Source organism: Papio anubis, chromosome 15 (genome assembly GCF_008728515.1).
Source record: "Papio anubis isolate 15944 chromosome 15, Panubis1.0, whole genome shotgun sequence".
In the NCBI taxonomy this organism is placed as follows: Eukaryota; Metazoa; Chordata; class Mammalia; order Primates; family Cercopithecidae; genus Papio; species Papio anubis.
The window spans coordinates 14,211,685-14,233,433 of record NC_044990.1 but is presented as its reverse complement, the minus strand read 5'-3'; the positions used below and the strand labels follow the sequence as shown (position 1 = coordinate 14,233,433).

General features: G+C 34.5%; 1 protein-coding gene across 11 annotated transcripts in view; it reads right to left on the bottom strand.

Moving 5' to 3' along the window:
* NBEA (neurobeachin) overlaps positions 1-21,749 on the bottom strand; it is a 739,922-nt gene that overhangs the window by 221,366 nt on the left and 496,807 nt on the right. For all 11 annotated transcript variants that reach the window (XM_031655705.1, XM_031655707.1, XM_031655708.1 and 8 more), the window contains one exon: positions 14,518-14,661. In XM_031655705.1, the coding sequence (XP_031511565.1) occupies positions 14,518-14,661 (144 nt within the window). The remainder of the gene's footprint in view (positions 1-14,517; positions 14,662-21,749) is intronic.

The following is a 21,749-nucleotide window of genomic DNA, read 5'->3' as shown; positions in this document are numbered from 1 at the left end:
AGTAATGATATTTTGAAATTTTCAATTTTTTTTTTTTTTTTTTAAGGGCTGGGCATGGTGGCTCACACCTGTAATCCCAGCACTTTGACAGGCTAAGGTGGGAGGATGAGAGGCCAGGAGATTGAGACCAGCCTGGGCAATTAGCGAGATCTCATCTCTACAAAAAAATTAAAAAAAAATTAGCTGGGTTTGGTAGCACATGCCTATGGAGCTATCTACTTAGGAGGCTGAGTTGGCAGGATCCCTTGAACCCTGGAAGTTGAGGCTGTAGGGAGCTATGACAGTGACACTGCACTCCAGCCCTGAACTTTTTTTTGCATGGAAATAGTTGCAGAATGTTTTTGCTTGAATAAAATAAAAATATTTTAACAACTCATAGAATACTATGCCTCAAGGGTTATGAATTTAAACTTCAGTACTACTTCCTCCCCAACATATTCACAAAGACACAATGTACCCTCCCGTAAACTATCCATTATAAATATTCTATAAACTCAAATTTTACACAAAAGCTCACTGTTTTCAGGAATTGGCCTCTTGATGATCCTAGGTGACTTCTTGAGCATAATCTATCCTTCACACTAAGATGAACAATAACCGATTATCCCCACAGATCATAATTTCCTTAGATTATTATTGTATAAAATAAGACAGATGATAAAGAACACAAATTAGGTGTTTTGAGATGAGAATAAACCTACATCTGAAAAACTCAACTTAGCATAGTCTAAAACAGACATGGAAGGAATGGAGCCCTCTTATATGAACAACTGAATACTGCAATTTAGCATATTATTTGTTCATCATGGTAGATCATTTATTTTTACGCTATTATCTAAAATCCCACCTTAATGTATTTATAATACATATTTTTAAAAAGTACTGAGAAAGACTCTGGTATGCTCTAACTTTAACCTACCATTTATGTTTACCAATTTATTTATAGTGCAGGTAATTCTTTGTTACAAGGAATCAAAAAAAAAAATTGCTGCATTTTCTGCAAAGGCAGTGAGTGATTTCCTAGAAGAAAAAGCTTACAAAGCATATATACTATAAGTAAAATAGCACCGAGTTATTTTCCAGTACAAAAAGTACTAAACAACAGTGATAGTTTTAATGTTCAGTGTGAAAATTTGCTCTGCCTTTTGATTTAATAAGTGAGCCAGCTGAGATTTCTGTTTCTAGTTATATTACATTTAGTTCAACATATGGAATATATTTTTCACCTTCTGGAAGAGTATTGACTCTTCTATGGCACTGGGATATCATTTAATGATCGGGAAGAGTAAATTTCTACTAGACTACATGAGTGAATAAACCAGAGGATATGATTTAAATCTTTGCACCCCCAGGTTGGATTAAGTAGCTTGCCTTTATATTTCCATAGTTTCCTGGCCATATCATTATGGCACTTATAATATATTAAATATATGTGTTTAAAAGTCTGTTTCTCCTATTTGGCACAAGCTAATTGAAGACAGGGTTTATTATCTTGTCCACCTATCAGGTATCTGTCATATAGTATGCAATCTATGTTTGTGGATTGAATATAGAAAATGATATATACCAGTGTTGCATTTATATGTCATAGTAAAAGCTCACTGAAATTAATATATTACATATTTTATGTTTTTCTGAAATTGATTTCAAATTTTTCTTTATAAATATAAAAGATAACTGTTTTAGAGAAAACAAATTTAAAAATATACTGATAACCAATGAGAGTTATAATTTAATTGATCATTCTAGCTATATTACATGTGCACTATTATGGTTTTAAAGGGCATAATTTTACGACTATCATATTTTTCCTAGTGTATACTTTGCTCTCTCTTTGTAATTAAATGTGTAGAGGCATATTTAACTCAGCATTCATTCATTCATTCATTCATGTAGTCAACAAAAATTACTTAATGAGTAGTGTATTGTTTTTGCATATAAGGAGAGAATACAGTGGTGTATAAGACATAAATTTTACCCACAAAGAGCTTATAGTATAAGGTAAAGAACACACAAAATAATTATGACATAAGGAAGAAAGGGTTAAACTAAGAATTGTGTAAAGTACTTTACATGATTTATTTCTATTAACATTCCTGTGTGATAGCACTGCTATCATCTCCATTTTACACATAAGAAAATGAGACTGAGGGTTGGAGTGATTTAGAGGTCATACAACTAGTAAATGAGAGATAGGATTCAAATCTGGTGATCTGATTCCAAAGTCAGGGTATTTGTTATATATGTTGCCTCCTACCAAGAAAGGGACAGAAAAAAATTCTAGACATTCACAGAACAATCATGATTTCCAGCCTATTTTTGGTGGGGGAGTGAGCAGTTGGAATAGAATGACAGCAGTGACATCTGTAGTGAGGTGTGATGGATGGGTAGAATTTGGACAGGTCGGGGTCTGGGAGAACATAGTGAGAAAGGGGAATAGTTTGGGCAAATACACAGTTGCAGGCGTAAATGAGCAGTAAATAAGTCTGGCCAGAGATTAGGGTGTGTAAGGGAAAGCAGTGTGAGATGAAACTGAAAAATCATACATATCCTTGAATGTCAGACTTTGTAGGTTAAGGAATCAAAGATTAGAGCTCAGAAATAATAATGCAGAGCAGTGGGTTTTACCCTTTTTCTGGGTCACACATTCTCCTGAGAAGATGGATAGATATACGGATTTTTTTTTTTTCTAGAAAAGTTCACCTATACATTTGTTCATCCTGATTATATAATAAATGAATAATTCATATTTTCAAGAAAAATTAAATTTTTTTCATTTGTCTTCCTCTATCTAAAGATTTTTCTGCATCTGCATTTATTGCTGTTTTTCAGCAGTTTCTGGAAATATACCTTTCCTCTTGTTTGAGGTAGTTACCCTGTCTATCTGTGCTACTAGGCCTACCCTCCCCTGCCGCCTCTGCTCTCTTATTTCTATCTCCTTTCTTCCCTTCTTTGTTAAGCTCTAGGTATCAGTTTCCATCTCTTAGTTCCTCACTCCTATTCTCTCCTTTAATTTCAGTCCAACCTCTACTTGGGCCAAGCTATTTGGGAAATACTCATTAATTAGTAAGTTAAAAGCTTGGAAAAGTCCATCAATTAAAAAATTCTGCAACTTTTTCTTGTTTGTTTTTTTTGTGATGGAGTCTCACTGTGTTGCCCAGGCTGGAGTGCAGCGGTGCCATCTCACGGTAACCTCTGCCTCCCAGGCTCAAGGGATCTTCCCACCTCAGCCTCCTGAGTACCTGGGACCACAGACTCGCACCACCACACCTGGCTAATTTAAAAAAATTTTTCGTAGAGATGGGGTTTTGCCATGTTGCCCGGGCTGGTCTTGAACTCCTGAGCTCAAGCGATCCTCCCACCTCACCCTCCAAAAGTGCTGGGATTATAGGTATGAGCCACCGCACCTGGCCTGCAACTTATTTTTAAACTCATAAATTTCCAAACACATTTAACTATAGAGTTTCTTTTTTCTCATTAGCATCTTTCAAAAGACCTGTGTTACAAGGAACATTAGTTTGAAAAGTGCTGAGCCAGAGTTCCTGACTCCTAAGCATAGGAATCTTTCCTTTTCTCTTACCACTTTACTTCCTGCTTGGTATCCTGTTATGGGTTCTCCTTCATTGGCTGCCCTTTAAACCTTGTGCCACAGGGCATCTGATTTTGGCCTACTACTTCTCTATTTTCTCACTTCCCTTAGGTGATCTTACTGGTTTCCATTATGAACTCCATGCCCACCTTGGCTCTCAAATTTCAAACTTCTATTCTTTTGAAAATTTTGGAGGCCCAACAGGTCAAGCATCTTCATCTCCCACCCACAGAAGACCTTGCATCTGCACATTCCCACACACAGTTAATAGCTTCTAAACCACCTCTCCTCTCAGGCCTGATTCCCCTCATTCTTACTGCCTGCACTAGTCAGTTATTACAGTCCTCTACAAATTACCTTCTAATTTTTTTTTTTTTTGGTAGCTGTCCCATTCTCCCCTTTCCTGCCTGCCGTCAACTTAGTTGAGGCTCTCATCACTGCTGCTTTGGAAAAGAGCCTCCTGTCAAGCTCTTAAGTCTGGGCATCCTGAAAACATATTCTACACAAGGGCCAGAGTGATTTTTTAAAAAAAATTCATCACTGTCATGCTTAAAATCTTTCACAGTCTCACTGTGGCCTTCAGGATAAAATCAAGATTCCTTATGGCACATAAAGTTCCCTCCCTGAGCTTGTCAGTTTCAGCTTCAGAGACTCCCTGCCTCATGCGTTTTACCTAAGTAATTTAGAACTACTGTAGTTTCACACAGAAGTTAATGTTTTAGCATACATTTCCCGCCTTCTGCAACAACTCTCTAAATACTTCTAAATGTTTAACTTATTTTTCAAGACTCAAGAAAGGAAATACCCATTCTAATAAAGGCTTTCCAGAATCCATGTTATTCTAGGACCATTTATTGTGTTGTAATGGTTTCCTTTCTATATTTAGGTTAACTATTTTTTTTTTCATTATCTCTTCTCCTCTATAACTTCCTGGAGGGCAGAATTTTGATCATATGTGTCTTTTTACTCCAAGAACCCACCATTATGTCTCACATAGAGTTGATATTCAATACTTATATTTGTTTTGGTGGGATAACCACATTCACCTGAGTGGTTTGGATCTGGCATTAGAGAATAAGAGTCCAACAGGTCCTTCCAGGTCTTGTCCTTATTTTGTGTGATTCTTGACATTTTCTATTCTAATCTTCTATTCTAAGAGAAAACAATTGACTTGTTTTTATTGGACGGATGACTTGAACTGGTAGAGCATATTCTACTGGAATAACTATTTGTAAATTAATTGCCATGTAAATACTTGTCCTTAGAGCTAATTGTTTAAGTATTTCTATAGCTGCTATTCTGGCTCTGCAACATCAAGCCATGGAAATAAACTAATTAAATAAAATATTTTCAGTATGCAGAAAGACTTCTTGATCCTTCTGTATAGCACCGCTCTAACTGTAGTGGCAAAATCACTTTGTAAACTTACGTTTGAGTAAGTGGCAAAGTCTTTCAGAGAGAGGACCAGGACACACTTAGGTATGGCAGTGACAAGGTAATGAAGAGCTCACTCTTCCTCCTCTCCAAGTTGCTAACATCCATAATTCGGTACTAGGAAAATTGTTTTGTTATCTCGCATTTTCCCTCAAATGTGATCTAATAAGATGACCCATATATTTTCTCAGTAGGTGATCAATATCCTCATTCACATGCTTAAAACAATGATGAAAACTTAGTCACCTCCATATAGAAAAATATGGTCTCCTGGTAAGTTAGTTATTTATTGCCCTATTCTCCAGATTGGTAGAGAGTATGACTATAAATTTGTAGTGGAATTAGTTTATGATAAATTCTCCATACAGAGAAAAAAGTAGAAAATCAAAATGGGTTTCAACTATTACACTGTATTAAGAAAGAACAGATCTTGTGAGTATGGTTTGTGAAACACCTGACCATAAAAAGGGTGGCTTTTATTCTTAAAATTAACAAAAAATGCAAATTATATATGATTTATGGTTGATGTCTACTCTTGTGTAAATATGTTTGTTTGTCCCCTCCAAAACCCAGGTTGAAATTGAACCCTCAATGTGGCAGTATTGAGAAGTGGTGCCTTTAAGATGTGACTGGGTCATTAGGGCCCTGTCCTCATGAGTGAATTAATCCTTTTGTGGATTAATGAATTAATAGGTTATCATGGGAGTAGAACTCATTGACTTTATAAGAAGAAAAAGAGAGACCTGAGATAGCATGTGAGTTCCCTCGGCCCCTCACATGTGATAACCCTCACATGTGATGCCAGGTGTGGCCTCAGGACTCTGCAGAGAGTCCCTACCAGCAAGAAGGCCCGCACCACATGCAGTCCCTTGACCTTGCACTTTTCAGTCTCCATGACTATATAAAATAAGTTTCTTTTCTTATAAATTATCCAGTTTCAGGTATCCTTTTATAAACAACAGAAAATGAACTAAGATAATGTCTAATAAGCATGGTTGAATTGTCTTTTTATTACATTTTTAATTTATACAGTTTGGTTATCAGGGATGTTGTTACAGTTAAGAGTACCTTAGAGTGTTTCTTAGATGACAGAATCATGGTTGAAGGGGAACACAGGTTTATGGAAATAAAAGAAATATGGATTACAGTAAAATGTTTGCACACTCTAAAAGGACCTGTAGACTTTTTGAAAATAATGAAAAGAGGCAAAAAGGCTCAATATTCAAGATGAAGCTTTTATTTACTTTTATAACACCTTAACTGATTTAAAAATTAAGTTAGAAATTTAAATACTTTAGCTTTTATAAGAAATAGGCATGTATTAATGTTGTCTCTAAGAGCATTGTGAATTCTGTGTTTGAAGCTGAATGTGAATCCTTTGGGTATACTATTTATGACTGGGAAAGCAACTTCCTCATTCAAAGAGAGAAAAAAGACTCATAAAGACTCATAAGGCTTTTTCAACATCAAATAGCTTTCACTAAACAACATTTTGATGAGTTAAGTGTGAGTGAGTCAGGGACATATGGATTAAATTTCCCTTGAAATACACATGGGTTTAAAAATTAAGGGGAAAATCCTGAGCAAAATGCATTTTAGAGAATTCAGAATGTTTAAGAGATATTTTCCCCCTAAATACAAGTATCAGGTTGAATAACTTCTAGTTAGATTCTGTAACTAAAATGAAATAAAAATAAATATGGAGGAACCTTTAAAAAATACTAGTTTTGTTGGAGACAGAATGTTACATTCACCATATCAGCACTGCAATGCACAGAGTTAGGCTTAAGCAGATTAATTTGAGTCTATCTGCACCGAACATGCTCTCTCCCATAGTACGTATTCAAGTCAACAGTTACAACAAAATTTTCTGTGCTACTGGCTTAGACTCTTATTCTTTTTTAAAGAACATATTCTTAGACAAACTCTTAGCTTTCAGAATTCTGTAGTTTATTTTAATTATGTTTTCCCAGAATCTTGAGTTCTTTCTTCTCATATGCTGTATATTTTTGTTTTATTCTCCTTTCTAGCTCAGTTTGTAGGAAACATTCAATTTATATATAAACAACTTTGCCTCTGGTATCTGGATATTCGAAGTTAGGACACTGAAGGTGTAACTGTCAAGCTGATCATTTCAACTGTCAATACTTTAATTTCTTAGGGAATATACATTATCTGCCATAACTTCCTGGTTATTTGAGTTACCCAGAGGTAGTGGTAGCAGAGCTAATTCTCTTGATGACTTTTTTTTCTGTCACAATCTGAGTTAGTAGATATTCAAAAGATGTTAATGGGTAAGTAAATGGGCAAGTGAATGTAGTCAAAAAGACATTTAGGGAGGTAGAAATGGTCAGCCTTAAGAAAAAGTCGACATAATGCCCCCTCTTCCACCTTCCAGCCCTGTTTTCACCACTGGATACCTGATTTTGTTTTGATCAAGTAGAACAACAGCTATAGAATATGTATACAACCTAACCCAGTTTACAAGAAGAAAAACAGCTTGAAAATACATTGCCCTCTAAAAATCAGGGAAGGTACAACCGGGAACTGTCATGCGCAACAAAGTGGGTCATGAAGGAGATGACTGGCACTTCAGAGAGCCTTTTAATAGATCTCCTCCTTACTTCCGTATTTTTCTCATTCTTAATTTACATAATCACTTTTCAGAATTTTGGATTCTTGGTAAGTGTGTGTGTGTGTAAAGAAATGTAAACCTACCATTATGAAAAACACAAATTAAAAATAAATCCAACTCTTACATTTGAATACTTCTTCCCTGTGTTGCTATCTCCCTGTACTAACTACTTAAAAAAAAAAAACAAAGTAGCATTACAATCCATTGGATATAGAACACCTTTTCTATTTGCTAAATTTTTTTTTACAGTAACAGTACTTGTGGTATTTTGACATTATAAATTGGAACTTACAGAAACATTTAGTTAAAATGACACGTTTACCAGAAGCGGAAATGCAATAAAGATTAGCTTAACTTTAGGTGTTGCTATCCTGGAAAATTCAAGTGATGGCTGAATTGAAATTCAGCTTTTGGTATAATTAACTTATACCAAAAAACAAAAGACAAAACAAAACTTATTATGAGCTATTGAAATTATTTGAATAATTCAGTTAGTATGAGCAGACAGTCTGATAATTTGAGCCCCCAAATATTTATTTCAACAGATCATAAGTTTTGGTTTGTCTTTTGTTTTTTGATATAAACTAATTCAATAATTATCTCAGCTTTCCAGTTTACCTACATAATATTTTTAAGTGGGAACCTTTGAGGGCAAATAATTGTGTTAGGAGATTTCTTCACAGTTCAAAGCTACACAGTATATGAATGCTGTCTTTAAGGGATCTAGTCTAAAAGGACAGAGAAAACATGGAAGAACATCTACAATGCAAGGCTTTATGTGGTATGTGTCTTAAGAATGATACAATCAATATGTTGTGGGGTGGCTAGAATAAAGTAAGACAGATAATAACATGTCTTGGTGAGGATATGGAGAAATCGAAACCCTCACATGCTGCTGATGAGAATTCAGAATGGCGCAGCCTCTTTGGTAAATAGCCTAAAAGTTAAATGTGGATTTATTATTTGACCCACTAATTCCCCTCCTATGAATATACCTAAGATAGATGAAAACATATGTCCACATGAAATCTTGTAAAATATTTACAGCAGAATTATTCATAGTAGTGAAAAGGTGGAAACAACTTGAATGTCCATCAACTAATGAAGTGATATATAAAATGTGGTGTATCCATACAATGGAATAAGTGCCATAAAAAGGACTACATGCGGCCGGGTACGGTGGCTCATGCCTGTGATCCCAGCACTCTGGGAGGCCGAGGCAGGTGGATCACGGGGTCAGGAGATTGAGACCATCCGGCTAACACGGTGAAAACCTATCTCTACTAAAAATACAAAAAAATTAGCTGGGCGTTGTGGCAGGTGCCTGTAGTCCCAGCTTCTCAGGAGGCTGAGACAGGAGGATGCCGTGAACCCAGGAGGCAGAGCTTGCAGTGCGTCAAGATCATGTGCCACTGTACTCCAGCCTGGGCAACAGAGTGAGACTCCATCTCAAAAAAAAAAAAAAAAAAAAAAAAAAGAAGGACTACATGACAAAATATGGAAAGGGCTTGATGACACCATGCTAAGTGAAAGAAGGCAGCCATTAAAGACTATCTATGATTCCATTGGTATAAAATGTCCAGAATAAGCAAATCTATAGAGACAGAAAGTAGATTAGTGGTTGTCCAGGACTGCAAAGGAGGGAACAGGAAAATTGGTGAAGAAAGGCAAATGGTAACAAGGTTTCTATCTGGAGTGATGAAATATTTTAAAATTGATTTTGGTAACAGTTGCATAACCTTGTGAATGAATATACTAAAAAATCACTAAATTGTACAATGTAAAAGGGTCAATTATATGATATGTGAACTATATCTCAATAATGCTACTTCCAAAAAAATGCTAACAAAAATATTATGGAGATGATATGATTGGCCAGTGAATATTTCATCAGTGATTTAAATGGGTCTAAAAATGCGTAGGGTTTTTAACAGGAGGAGATGGGAGAGGGAGTGGAACAGAGAAATAGAAGGATATTTCAGGTGAAGAAGTTTGGACATTAGTTTGGGCCTATATATATATATAACCTAATAACAATATATGTATATGTTGCTATTAGTGATAGCATATATATATGCAAACAAAAAATAAAATTATTACAATTTACAGAACTGATCATAAAGCATAAAGAACCATCATTGTCATTAACTCAGAATTCCCTAACTTAGTAAAATTACTAACTTTTGAAAGAAACAATAAGGAACCCATATAAATTCCAATTCCATTATGTAAACTATTTCTATTGTCACTCAGCATATGTGACAGAACTACCATTCTAAAAGAAATGAAATACATTTCATTGGTGGGATGTCATTTTTTCAATTTAATTAAATCCTTCACTTATCAATTTATATAAATTTGAGTTAATCTTGAATTTCAGTTACTCAATAGTTATTTGAAGAAACAACTTGCTAACGTTCAAATTAAAATAGGTAATCAAGATTTTATATTAAAATTCATTGAATTATACCAATTTCAATGTTTTCAGTAAAAAAGTAAATTGAAATCTTTAGTCACATATGGGATTTAGGTACTAATTCACTTTGGCGAATCACTACAAACTAAAAATGCAATTAAAGTAAATTAAGTTAGGTTTTATTAATATAATAATTACTTTATTGATTGGCATACATCTATATTATAATAATATTAGCCATTTGCTACAGTAATACATAATAAATTGGGTAATTAGTAGTCACACACATTTAACTTGCCTCTTGAGATGAACAGCTTGGGAAGAAAGGGAACTAAAAGTGAGACAGAAAATTGTATGACATTTAAAGCTATAGAATTTTGTGGAACATTTTGTCTTTATTACAACTAGAAAACTCCAAACAAAATGGAGAAAACATAAGAAAAGGTCAACATTTAAGTAAAATTGTACTAAAAGCAGTCTATTTATCATATTGTTTTTAACTTACCAGATTGATTTGGAGCACACATAGACTATCTATAAGCAAAACTAAAATGAATTATTATACATATTCATATACTTCCAGTGTAATGGAACCAGTGTAAAAATTGAGTTATAAACAGAAGATGTCATTTTTACATAATTTTAGAAGAATCTTTAATGAGATATACCTACACACACACTCACACACACATATTCAAATATACTATTTGGTATATTTTAGTTTAAACCATATACTATGTATTTGTAAGGAAATACATTATTTTGCATACTTCTTAACGTTATGCAAGTTACTTAATCTCTTGACCTGTTTATCTTTATTTCTAAAATTGGTGGTAATCATTTCTACCTTATTGGGTTGTTGTTTAGATTAAGTGGGTTACTGCCCACAAATCTGTCTGAACACCTATCCTAACCCTAGGCCTAACTCTTTTTTATTTAGAAAAGCTCACCATATCCATTTGTCAATATTTTCAGCTATAAGGAAAATAGTTTTAAAAACATGAAAATGTAAATGTACTCAAGTAACTGCTATTAAACAGTTCTCAACAGGCAGAAAATACAGACTTTCCTTTCACAGAAAATGTTAAATCTATAATAGCAGCATCATTTATATACAGAAAAAAGCTGGTTTTGATGTCTGGCTCCTAGCACTTCATGCAGGCTATTCTTCTTTCTCTCTCTATCTCTCTCTCTCTCTTTTTTTTTTTTAATAAACAGAAATTGATCCTACCTTTTGAATTAAAAAAAGAAAAGAATTAATCTTAACTAAATTAGTACTTTTCTCTAAGTTTTCTGTACTAATTAGCATACTTTCTTCTATTTGAATTTAACTTATTATTATATAATGGCAAATCATAATGCATATCTGCTTATCTGTATGCCTATGTCAGCAAAACAGAGTTTTATAAATAATAGGAAATTGTAGTATGCTAATCAGCAGATTTAGGTTTACCTTTACAATTATAAAACAGAGTTTTATAAATAATAGGAAATTGTAGTATGCTAATCAGCAGATTTAGGTTTACCTTTACAATTATAAAAATGATGTATTCTTTCATATCTATTCTAAAAATCTAAGAACTCTAATTACTTTTATATATGTGAAAGCATATTTCTTATACTAATAATACGCAAGCCATTTCATTAAGTTGTCATGAAAAGATAAACCTGTAATTTTTATCTCAGAGACTGAAATAGGCACTTTTTACTTTATGTATTTCTGAGATAGCAAATAAATATGAGATTATATTAATGTTACACACAGATTTTAGGATTTCTTGGGTTTGTGTTTTTTATTTTTATGTTTATTTAGTTATTTATTTTGAGGTGGAGTTTTACTCTGTCGCCCAGGCTGGAGTGCAGTGGCATGATCTCCGCTCACTGCAAGCTCCACCTCCCAGGTTCACGCCATTTTCCTGCCTCAGCCTCCCGAGTAGCTGGGACTACAGGCGCCTACCACCACGCCTGGCTAGTTTTTTGTATTTTTAGTAGAGACGGGGTTTCACCGTGTTAGCCAGGATGGTCTCGATCTCCTGACCCTGTGATCCGCCCAGGTTGGCCTCCCAAAGCGCTGGGAATAAAGGCGTGAGCCAATGCGCCCGGCCTGGGTTTTAAATTGGATTTAAGTCTCCTGTAAGGGTGACATTTTCTTTAGGCAGTGTAGCTCTGTCAGGCTACTTAGAATGACATGTTATGAGTAAGACAAACATTATTATTAAACAAATTTTAATTTCTGCAACAGAGATAACCATGATTTGGACAATAATTTCTTAGGGCAAAAACAGTTACGTATTGATGTAACTGCATCTTTAACTAATAGCTGATTTCTTAAACTTAAGAATTCTGGCTTGTAATAAAGTTCTAAAAGTGAATTTTATGTAACCTTGTAACTATTATGTTAGTCTAGATTAATAGGCTTCAGCATTTACAAAATGAAACTATTCTTATAAAATATGCAGAATATTTCTGTGGCCCTTCATAAAACATCCATCCCTTACTTCTTTTCCACGGCATTCAAGGTTCAGAGTATATTTGTGGACTGCTGTTGTTAAAATGAACTCTACAGAGTAGGCAGAGGATCCATACTTTAGGACAGCTGTAACACACAAGGATCCTGCTAGAAGAGTATGAGTTAGGACCAGGTATATTATAGATAGCAACAGGTGTGCTCAATGACAAATCCGTTAAAAGAAATTAGAGGAGTCTGATTCAGTGAATTGGTCAGGAGTCATATAATTTGATTTTAAATAGTTTATTTCAAGCATATTTTCACTGTTCTTTAGGTGTTTGAACTTAACTTTTTTGGGGGCTTTTTTCTTATAAACATAAATTAATATTAATAATTAGCTACCATTAAAGAAGAGAAATATATAAAGGTTATTAGTCTTCGTTGAATTGTGCCACTGGCATTACTGGGCAGTCTTACAATAAATTTCAAGGGACTATGTAACTCTGTATTAACTAATTATCTTCAGTAGGAACAAAGGACCAGGGAGTCAATCTGAACTGTACAATTATTAAACATCTCTGCTAGCATATATGAATAAGAAAGACAACACATAATATAACAAGGGTCAGAAATAACATTTGTGAATTTTCTATATTCTTTAAGATGAAGAATGAGACCAGCAGAAAAGAAAACACATCTGGGGACAAACAGAATCAATGACCTTCATTAGCTTAAATTTCCAAATGGCCTCAGATAAAAATCTCTGAGCTACTAAAACAAACCACGAAAACAACAAAACCAAAACTTGAACATTTACTTAAGAATTTGAGGCAAACATTTGGTCACAGACTTAAGAGTACATTTAAATCGAAAAAAAAAATAGTTTTTGTAATACAGAAATGTTAATAATATAGAAATATCTAGGAACTAGCATTAGAGTAAACTTATTAAATATTTTCTTTCTTAATCTAGAAGATGGAGAATAATGTGCTATCTCCAGTTTACAATTAACAGTAACATCTTCTCTTTGAAGATGAAAAGAGAACTCTTTCAACCAGTAGAAATAAATCACTAGAGACTTTCATAAAGCCATGCCAGATAATTTTCAGTTCCTTGCAACAAGTGTGATTTTGTGTCAAGAATTATAAATATAAGTCCACCTCTCTATTGCCACCTGCCACCTCAACCTTGTGTGGGCTGCAAGTATAGAACTAAGACTCAGCTACTTTTTGAGACTCTGAAGCAGGAGTTTTTAAGGTGAGGTTGGGGATATAATTCCATGGACTGATTTTCAGGGGTCAGTGATCACTAACATTGTGTACAGAACTGTATGTGCCTCTTCATGAAGCCATTTGCTTTCATCAGATTCTCAAAGTGGCTTAAAACCCAAAAAAGGTTATGGGTGAATATGCTAAGATATCCATACCCCATCTGGTCACTGTAGAATCACATCCAGAATTGATCTCAGACATATATCACAACAAGATAAAACTGAGGCAGTAGGGGAAAGAATATCTGCTGGTGGCTTAGGAATATGAGGCTACAGAACAAAACAAGAGTGGAGAGAGACATTCTTTACAGTGACAAATGGGAGGAAATGGCAAATTCAATTGGCACCTGGGTGAAGGACCTATTGGCTCTTAAGAGTGTTGGAGACACATGTAAATCAATGAGCCTGTCATCCTGTCCCACTTCCCAATTATAATATAGGCACTCAGATGTGAATAACTGATACTATTATTATTTCTTCTATATAAAAAGTTGCTCTTCATTACCTAGAAATTTGATGATATTCATTTATTGCCAGTAACATACACATTACTTTGGGGTCTTGTCTTCAATATTAGAAATGAGATAAAGTAACTTTTTAACATTCATGTGATTGAGCATTGTTACAACCATTGGTACTCATTCATTTACTAGGAGACAGATTTTGAATTCAGTAGCTTTGTGTTCATTTACAACAAATAGGAAAAACATATTTTAAAATTTACCTGCAAGGTTGTCGATTTCTTTCTCCTGTAGCAGACTGACTGCATCATCGTCTCCTTCCAGCATAAGTTCTGTCTCTGCATTCTGGTTCACTATTGCTTGACTTCTGAATGTTTTCTTTGACTTTACTACATCTTCTTCCGTGCCTAATCACAACGAAAATATAATAATTTAGGTTATTATGATTGTTTCTGCTTATAGTAGGTATTATAAATAATTGATTGCTTTATGATAATTATATGCTGCGTTTACATATTACTTTACAATTATAGAACATTGTAACCTTCTTTACCTTGTTTGGTTTCCTGTGAGAAACATGGGGTGTGAGGAGCTGTAATCACTGACCCTTATTTTAAAGATGAGGAAACTACATGCATTTTGGAGGAACCCAGCAATTGCTAATGTTAGAGAAAATAACTCTACCACGTCTTAGGATTGGAAGAGCCATGTCTTAGGGCTCTAAGATCAGTGTATGTTGCACAAAAGTCTGTACTTCACCCCAAATTTATTTTCTTAAAATCACACTATTTTACATAATCACACTTTGTCTAAATTAGCTAATCAATTGCTAATTAGCTAATTAGCAGATCATTTTTGAAAGTGGATGAGATTGGTATGCAGAAAACAAAAAACCATTCACATGTGAGGGGAAAAACGATTATCATTGGAAAGTTACAGGACGGCGGAGTTAGAAATGATGGAGACATAAAAGCTTCTTCATAATATCTATTTCTTTAGCAATTAGTGAAATAAATACTGGTTTTTCTGAAATGATAGCCTTATTTTGCTATATATAACAACAGAAAAAGCTGGCCGGGCGCAGTGGCTCACGCCTGTAATCCCAGCACTTTGGGAGGCCGAGGGGGGTGGATCACGAGGTCAGGAGATGGGGACCATCCTGGCTAACACAGTGAAACCCTGTCTCTACTGAAAATGCAAAAAATTAGTCAGGCGTGGCGGTGGGCCCCTGTAGTCCCAGCTACTTGGGAGGCTGAGGCAGGAGAAAGGCGTGAACCCGGGAGGCGGAGCTTGCAGTGAGCTGAGATCCCGCCACTGCGAGACTCTGTCTCAAAAAACAAACAAACACATAAAAAGCCAAAACCAAAACACATGAAAATAAGCAGAAAAACTGAAATATTGTAAATATTGCAAGATTTGACCTGGCATTAATGTATAAGTTAGAAATGAATGCATCTGAATCCCTCAAGAATTTGACTGCTTAACAATTATTTTCATAGTTACATTCAGACACCTGCTTTGGCAGGTGACAATTAATATAAAATTATCTGAACTGAAAGCACCTTTATAAATGCATACACCACCCACACCCACACAAACACCACACACATGAAATACTTTTATATCACTTGAAGCTGAAATTCCATTTAGAAGAAAGCATTGTAATTTACTGTATTCTGTATTAGGATATAGTCTTCAAGGAGCAGCATTAACTAGGAAAACGTCTTCGTATCTCATTTGGTGTGGTGGATATATTCCTGGAAATGGGAGCCTTATAAATCAGTCCTATACGGTGTCGTATTATATTTTTAGGGGACATTACGGTGTTGAAACATAGACAATGGCTCTCCAAATGATGTCATGCCTTTGGTCGAAAGTTTACAATACTTTTGGTCAATTCACCCAGGCCCATACCATAGAACTTCCAACAGTCCATTACTGCCTACTAATATTTGCTCAACCATTGTGCTGTTGTTGTTTGAGACAGGGTCTTATTCTGTCACCCAGGCTGAAGTACAGCGGCATGATCACAGCTCACTGCAACATCGACCTCCCAAGCTCAAGCAATCATTCTACCTCAGCTTCCTGAGTAGGTGGGACCACAGACGCATACCACAATGCCTGGCTACTTTTGTTTTTGGTAGAGATGGGCTCTTACTATATTCTCAGGCTGGGCTTGAACTCCTGGGCTCAAGTGATCCTCCCACCTTGGCCTCCCAAAGTGCCAGGATTACATGCATAAGCCACTGTGCCCAGCCTCAACCATTTTCTTGCAACTACATCTGGCTGTCATACAACTTGCACTGTAAAATAGTTAGCTTTTTTCCTTTTTCTCTTTGCATTTTGCATACTTCTTCTTCTCAGTGAATATAGGCCAATTCTGTTTGCTAAAATATGAAAAAATTGACTCAAAGGCCACCAGAGTAAAAACACATGTTGAGGAACACAGTCATATCACAATACCATTACAGAGTGTCACTGGCTGAGAGGTATAGTCTGTCATCCTAGCTCCTACTGGATAACCACATTTACAGCACATGGTTAATACATACCATAAATGTATAAAGTAATAGATTGTTAAATATATATTTTGATAAATACTTCAGAGACAAATAGTATTACAAATCAATGCTACATTGGAGGGGAGGGGAATTAAATGGGTTCCATGTGTACTGTTCTTTCACTGGCCCACAGATAATTATTATTTCTGGAATAAAAGATTGGGGATAGATCACTGAATGCTTCAGAACCTTATCTTAATTCTATTTGATTTTTGGTGATATAAAGCCAGCAAAAGAGTAATCTTCTGAGGGTAGCTATCTTTATAACTTGTTTGCTTCCTGGGCAAACAGAAATACAGAGCTTGCATCATTTGAGAACAAAAGAGGCAAATCCAATGATTAATAATTCAGAAATCTCTCCTGAGGTCTTCTTAGCTGTATTTCTGGACTTTGCCTGAATACTATTAACTGAACATTTCTCTTACTGAGCTAATTGTCTCTTGCTCCTTCTCCTCCTCGTATTTTGGCCAACCATGTACTTTAGCAGAAACCTAGGAATTCATCCTGCATGGTGACTGCCACGGCCCTAGTTCAGGCCATCACTGTTTTTGGTCTAGAGGGTGTCAACAGTTGCCTTACTCACACCACCTTCCATACTTTTGTCAGAGTGATTTTTATAAAACACAAATAAGTTGAGGATATTTTCCTATTAAAATTATTCATTAACTCCTCCCTATCAAGTATACCTAAAGCAAGACTTAGACTGGAGGATAAAATCCAAACTTCTTAGCATGGCTTACCAAGGCCTTTTATCCTCTCATTACCAGTTCTGTGTTTTCACCACACCCTCCTCAGCAATATTGGACCACTTATAGCTTCCAAAATATGTCATGCTTTCACATACCTCTTTACCCATGCTAATGTTATTCCCTCTGCAGGGTATGTTACTACCTTTCCCCCTTGGCCTGGCTAATTGCTACTTGCCCTTCAAAACTCACTTGCTTCAGCTGTCTTTCCTAACAAACCCTACCGCACATTCACAGCTTACACACAATTCAACTGCACTGTATAGGTGTTACCTATGATGTGTCTGTCCTCTCCACTAGGCTGTAGTCCCATTTCTGTAGCTTCAGTGCCTGGCGGCCAGCAGTTGTGCCACAAACATGTGCTGAACTGAAGTTCAAGTTCACCCCACCACCCTATTCCCTTCTCTGATTTCTTAAGAGCCCTTGTGTGCTCTTTCCCTTACGCTTCCACCATACCTCTTGAACCCTGCTACTGCAGAATTTACAGGTATTGTAACTGCTTATTTATCTCCACAAAAGCCTCCAAGTTCCTTCATGCCTGGAAACATGTTTTTGTCTTGGTATTCTCAGTACTTAGCACGCTGCCTAGCACAGAGCAAACCCTTAAAAATCCTGAATAAATGTATAAACTCAGACATTACAGTTACCCTTGCCTATTTCAAAAGTCTGAAGTTCCCAGGATATCTTGGAGTCTCAGTGAGTTGCCTTTAGTTTGTGGCAAGCTGGAGAATCTATGTATTTACAGGAAAAAGAACTTTTTTTTTTTACAATAAAGTCAAAAAAGCCTTTTAAGTGTGAGTAATCTAATAAAGGCAAGTTTTTCCTTATATAAAAATCAGGGGCAATCTTTGTCAGTAAAAAAAGCTTTATATTACTTTTGTATTACCAAAATAAATATTTACCAATGAAGAAAATGTAGTAGAAGAAAGGTGAGCTCTGAAATGTATATCAAGCTTTCAATTTTATCCCCTCTGGTTTTAAAGTAGTAAAACAATCATGACTTTAAAAGATATATAGTAAACTAATCCATATCAACACACTAAGCTTATCATCCTTGTTCAGTTTGCAGCTCAGCAAACTTCCTGATTTTATGGTACTGCACCAAACATTTATCTAAATTAAAGTGTATGAGATCTAAAGGTGCTTTTCAATCACAATATCCTTTATGAATTAGAGTTTCATTCATCAAAATTACAGGCAAAAAGAGGTAAGGTCTCAAAGGGCTGTCTCATTACAAGGCTTGTAAACACTGTCCTTAGGAAGAATTGGTTTAACACCCAACAAATCAAAATCTGATTGGGAAGAGAATTTATTTGAGATCATCTATCTTCAGAAGACTGTTGGACCGAGTGCACTTTTTGGCCTCTTTAGCCATTCATCAAGAAATTAACAAGCGAATACCACAAACTACCAGAACGCCTTGGATCTGAAAATGTATACTATGTGTAAAGCTGGGTAGGATAGACATATATATGTGCTATGGCCTATGAAAACATTAAAATACCAAAAAATTTAAAAGTTTAAGGAGAAAAAATGCCACTGAATTATAGCTCAAGGAAGCTAAATCCAAAATCATACTTATGTTATTTTCTATATCATGTGACAACACATGAAAGCACTCTATAGACTGACTTCTGAGTAAATATATAGATATAAAGCTCTGTATATGAAAATGTTATGTAATACAGAATATTGCATTGCACAAATCTAAAGTTCCTTTTTCATAAAATTTCTATTAATAACCAAGAATCCATGTGAAAAAAGGTATATTTTAAAGGTGAAGTAACAGCAGAACTAAAATGTTTCTAGTATTGTTACTATATTCCAGTATTATTGTTACTCTTATTGCGATATTTTAAATTACCATTTTAAAGTTTTATTGTTATTTTAAATAAGCATAAGTTAAAATGCAGAAATGACAAACTGGAGACATTAGCTCCTCTTAACGATATCAAAGAATATGTCTACCTGGAATGGCCACACGATCAAGGCAAAGCAATTAGTTCATGTGCTCTTTATGTTCTTTTCTATCGATAAAAATAAACAATTAATGTAAAGAAAAATATAGTATTTTATTTCTGTTTAAGAATTCCTCCTATAATCAACTCTAAAACATCTATACTAATAAAGAAAAAAGTAATTAACAACAATAGGTTAGCTATAAATCATATGTGTGGCTAATACACATAAAAAAGAGATATAACCCCATAATAAGCCAGTTTTAGTGTAGACTCAGCTTTTCACCAGCTTATGCTATTATTATTTATATTGACTGTGGAACTATGGTGTTTTCATTTATTGAAAAGTTATATATAGGTATATTTATGGGTATTTATATATACTTATATACATAGTATATATACATAGTATATATATAGTTATATATAGATGTATTTATTGAAAAGTTATATATAGGTATATTTACATAGGTATATAGAGGTGTATATGTATATCTATCTAATATATATCAACCATGGAATAATACATTTTCAATGTTATTTTATTTGTATCATTTAAACATATGGTCTAAAGCTCATGATCTAGCCTCTGCTTATTTAACCTCACTATTTTACTGATTTGGCTTCTTTGCACTTCATATTCTCTAAAAGCTGAATGTTTTTGTCTGTATACATGCCACGTTGTCTCAAATCTTTAAGTCCAACGTATGTAATTTCTTTTACATAAAATCTCTTACGTGCCTTTTCCTTCAGGATTCAGTCAGGTTGATTATTTCCATCTCTGTATAACATTTGTATCTTAGAAAGAAGTCATCATATCTTATCATTGTTCATTTTTGGAGTGTTTTTAGTTTAGGGATTCTCTACTGGACTTTAATTTCACTTGTCAAAATGGTACTAAATGTTTGTTGAGTAAATGAAAACACATAAACACAATTTACATATTAGTCATTTTACATGCACATTACTTGTTACTTTTCATGTACTTTACAGTTGCCTCATAAGTGGGAGAGTTGGACTATTTGATTTGCCATGCCTAAGTTATTGTTCCCCACCAATATCCATTAGAAACATGTTAAAAAAATTCAGACCAACCTCTTAATTTCAGTTTCCAAATTTGCAGAAGAGTAATATTAAGTATTTTCCACATTTTCTTTCACAGGATCATTGCAAAGTTAAAATGAGACAATGGAAATGTGTGGAGATTGTTTACATAGTATGCTTTCAAAAATGTTTATTAAATTTTTGATAACATAAAACAAGAGGGTAAAAAGCATACTGAGTACATAATTAAAACTGAAAAGGAACATAGTTAATGCTGTATTGCTTATAATAGTTTTGCATAAGATTTATGTAAAGAGGGGAAAAGAAAAGCTGGCTTATCTGAGGATTAAAAAACTCAAGATAAAGCATGAATCTATGGTCTTGGCACAATACCTATCCAACATCAGGTATTCAACAAGTGATAGTTTTCTTTCCTTCAGTTGGAGTTAATATTCTTCCTTCCACCATGCTGTTATAACAGTGTTTGTATTAATTAAAGCATGAATGAGCCTTCATCGCTTCCACTAGATTGGATGCTCCCTGAAGACAGGAAGGATAGCATGAAGGTCAAGTGTTATGAAGTAACACCTTTGGAAATTGAATGTAGTATAAATAGCTTACATTTTAAATGTAATGTATGTTTTCCATAACTATTTTATTCATTTAAAGATATTATTAAATAAAATTACATAAAGTACCAATGTATTTGACATGTACTTTTAATTTTGCAGATATTTAATAATATAAATATGTTTAGCATCTTGGACACTTGAAGGAAAAGAACTGCTTTCTCAAGAAGAGATAATGCATTTAATATAGGCTTCCTTTCATCTTTGGAAAAAGATCTTTGGGAGGACACTGGCAAAATTGAAATCTGGTCTAATTTTATTTTTACCTAAAGGTATTATCAGGGAATTCTATTTCTAAACACTCAGAAATCAGTTGGACAGGATGGCATTCCTTATCAGAGAAGAAATTATTTTCATTATACACCATTTCTCAATTTTTTTTTTAGCTTGTTCAATGTATTTTGACAAAGTCTACCACTCTTTTAGTAGGAAGAAATGTTGCAATTCATTTCCAAACCTAAATACTTTTTAAAGTGCATTAATTACATGAATACTTCAGGAAATTTTAAAGCTTACTTTTTTCTCATTAAAAATTAAGTCTGAGCAACAAATACCTT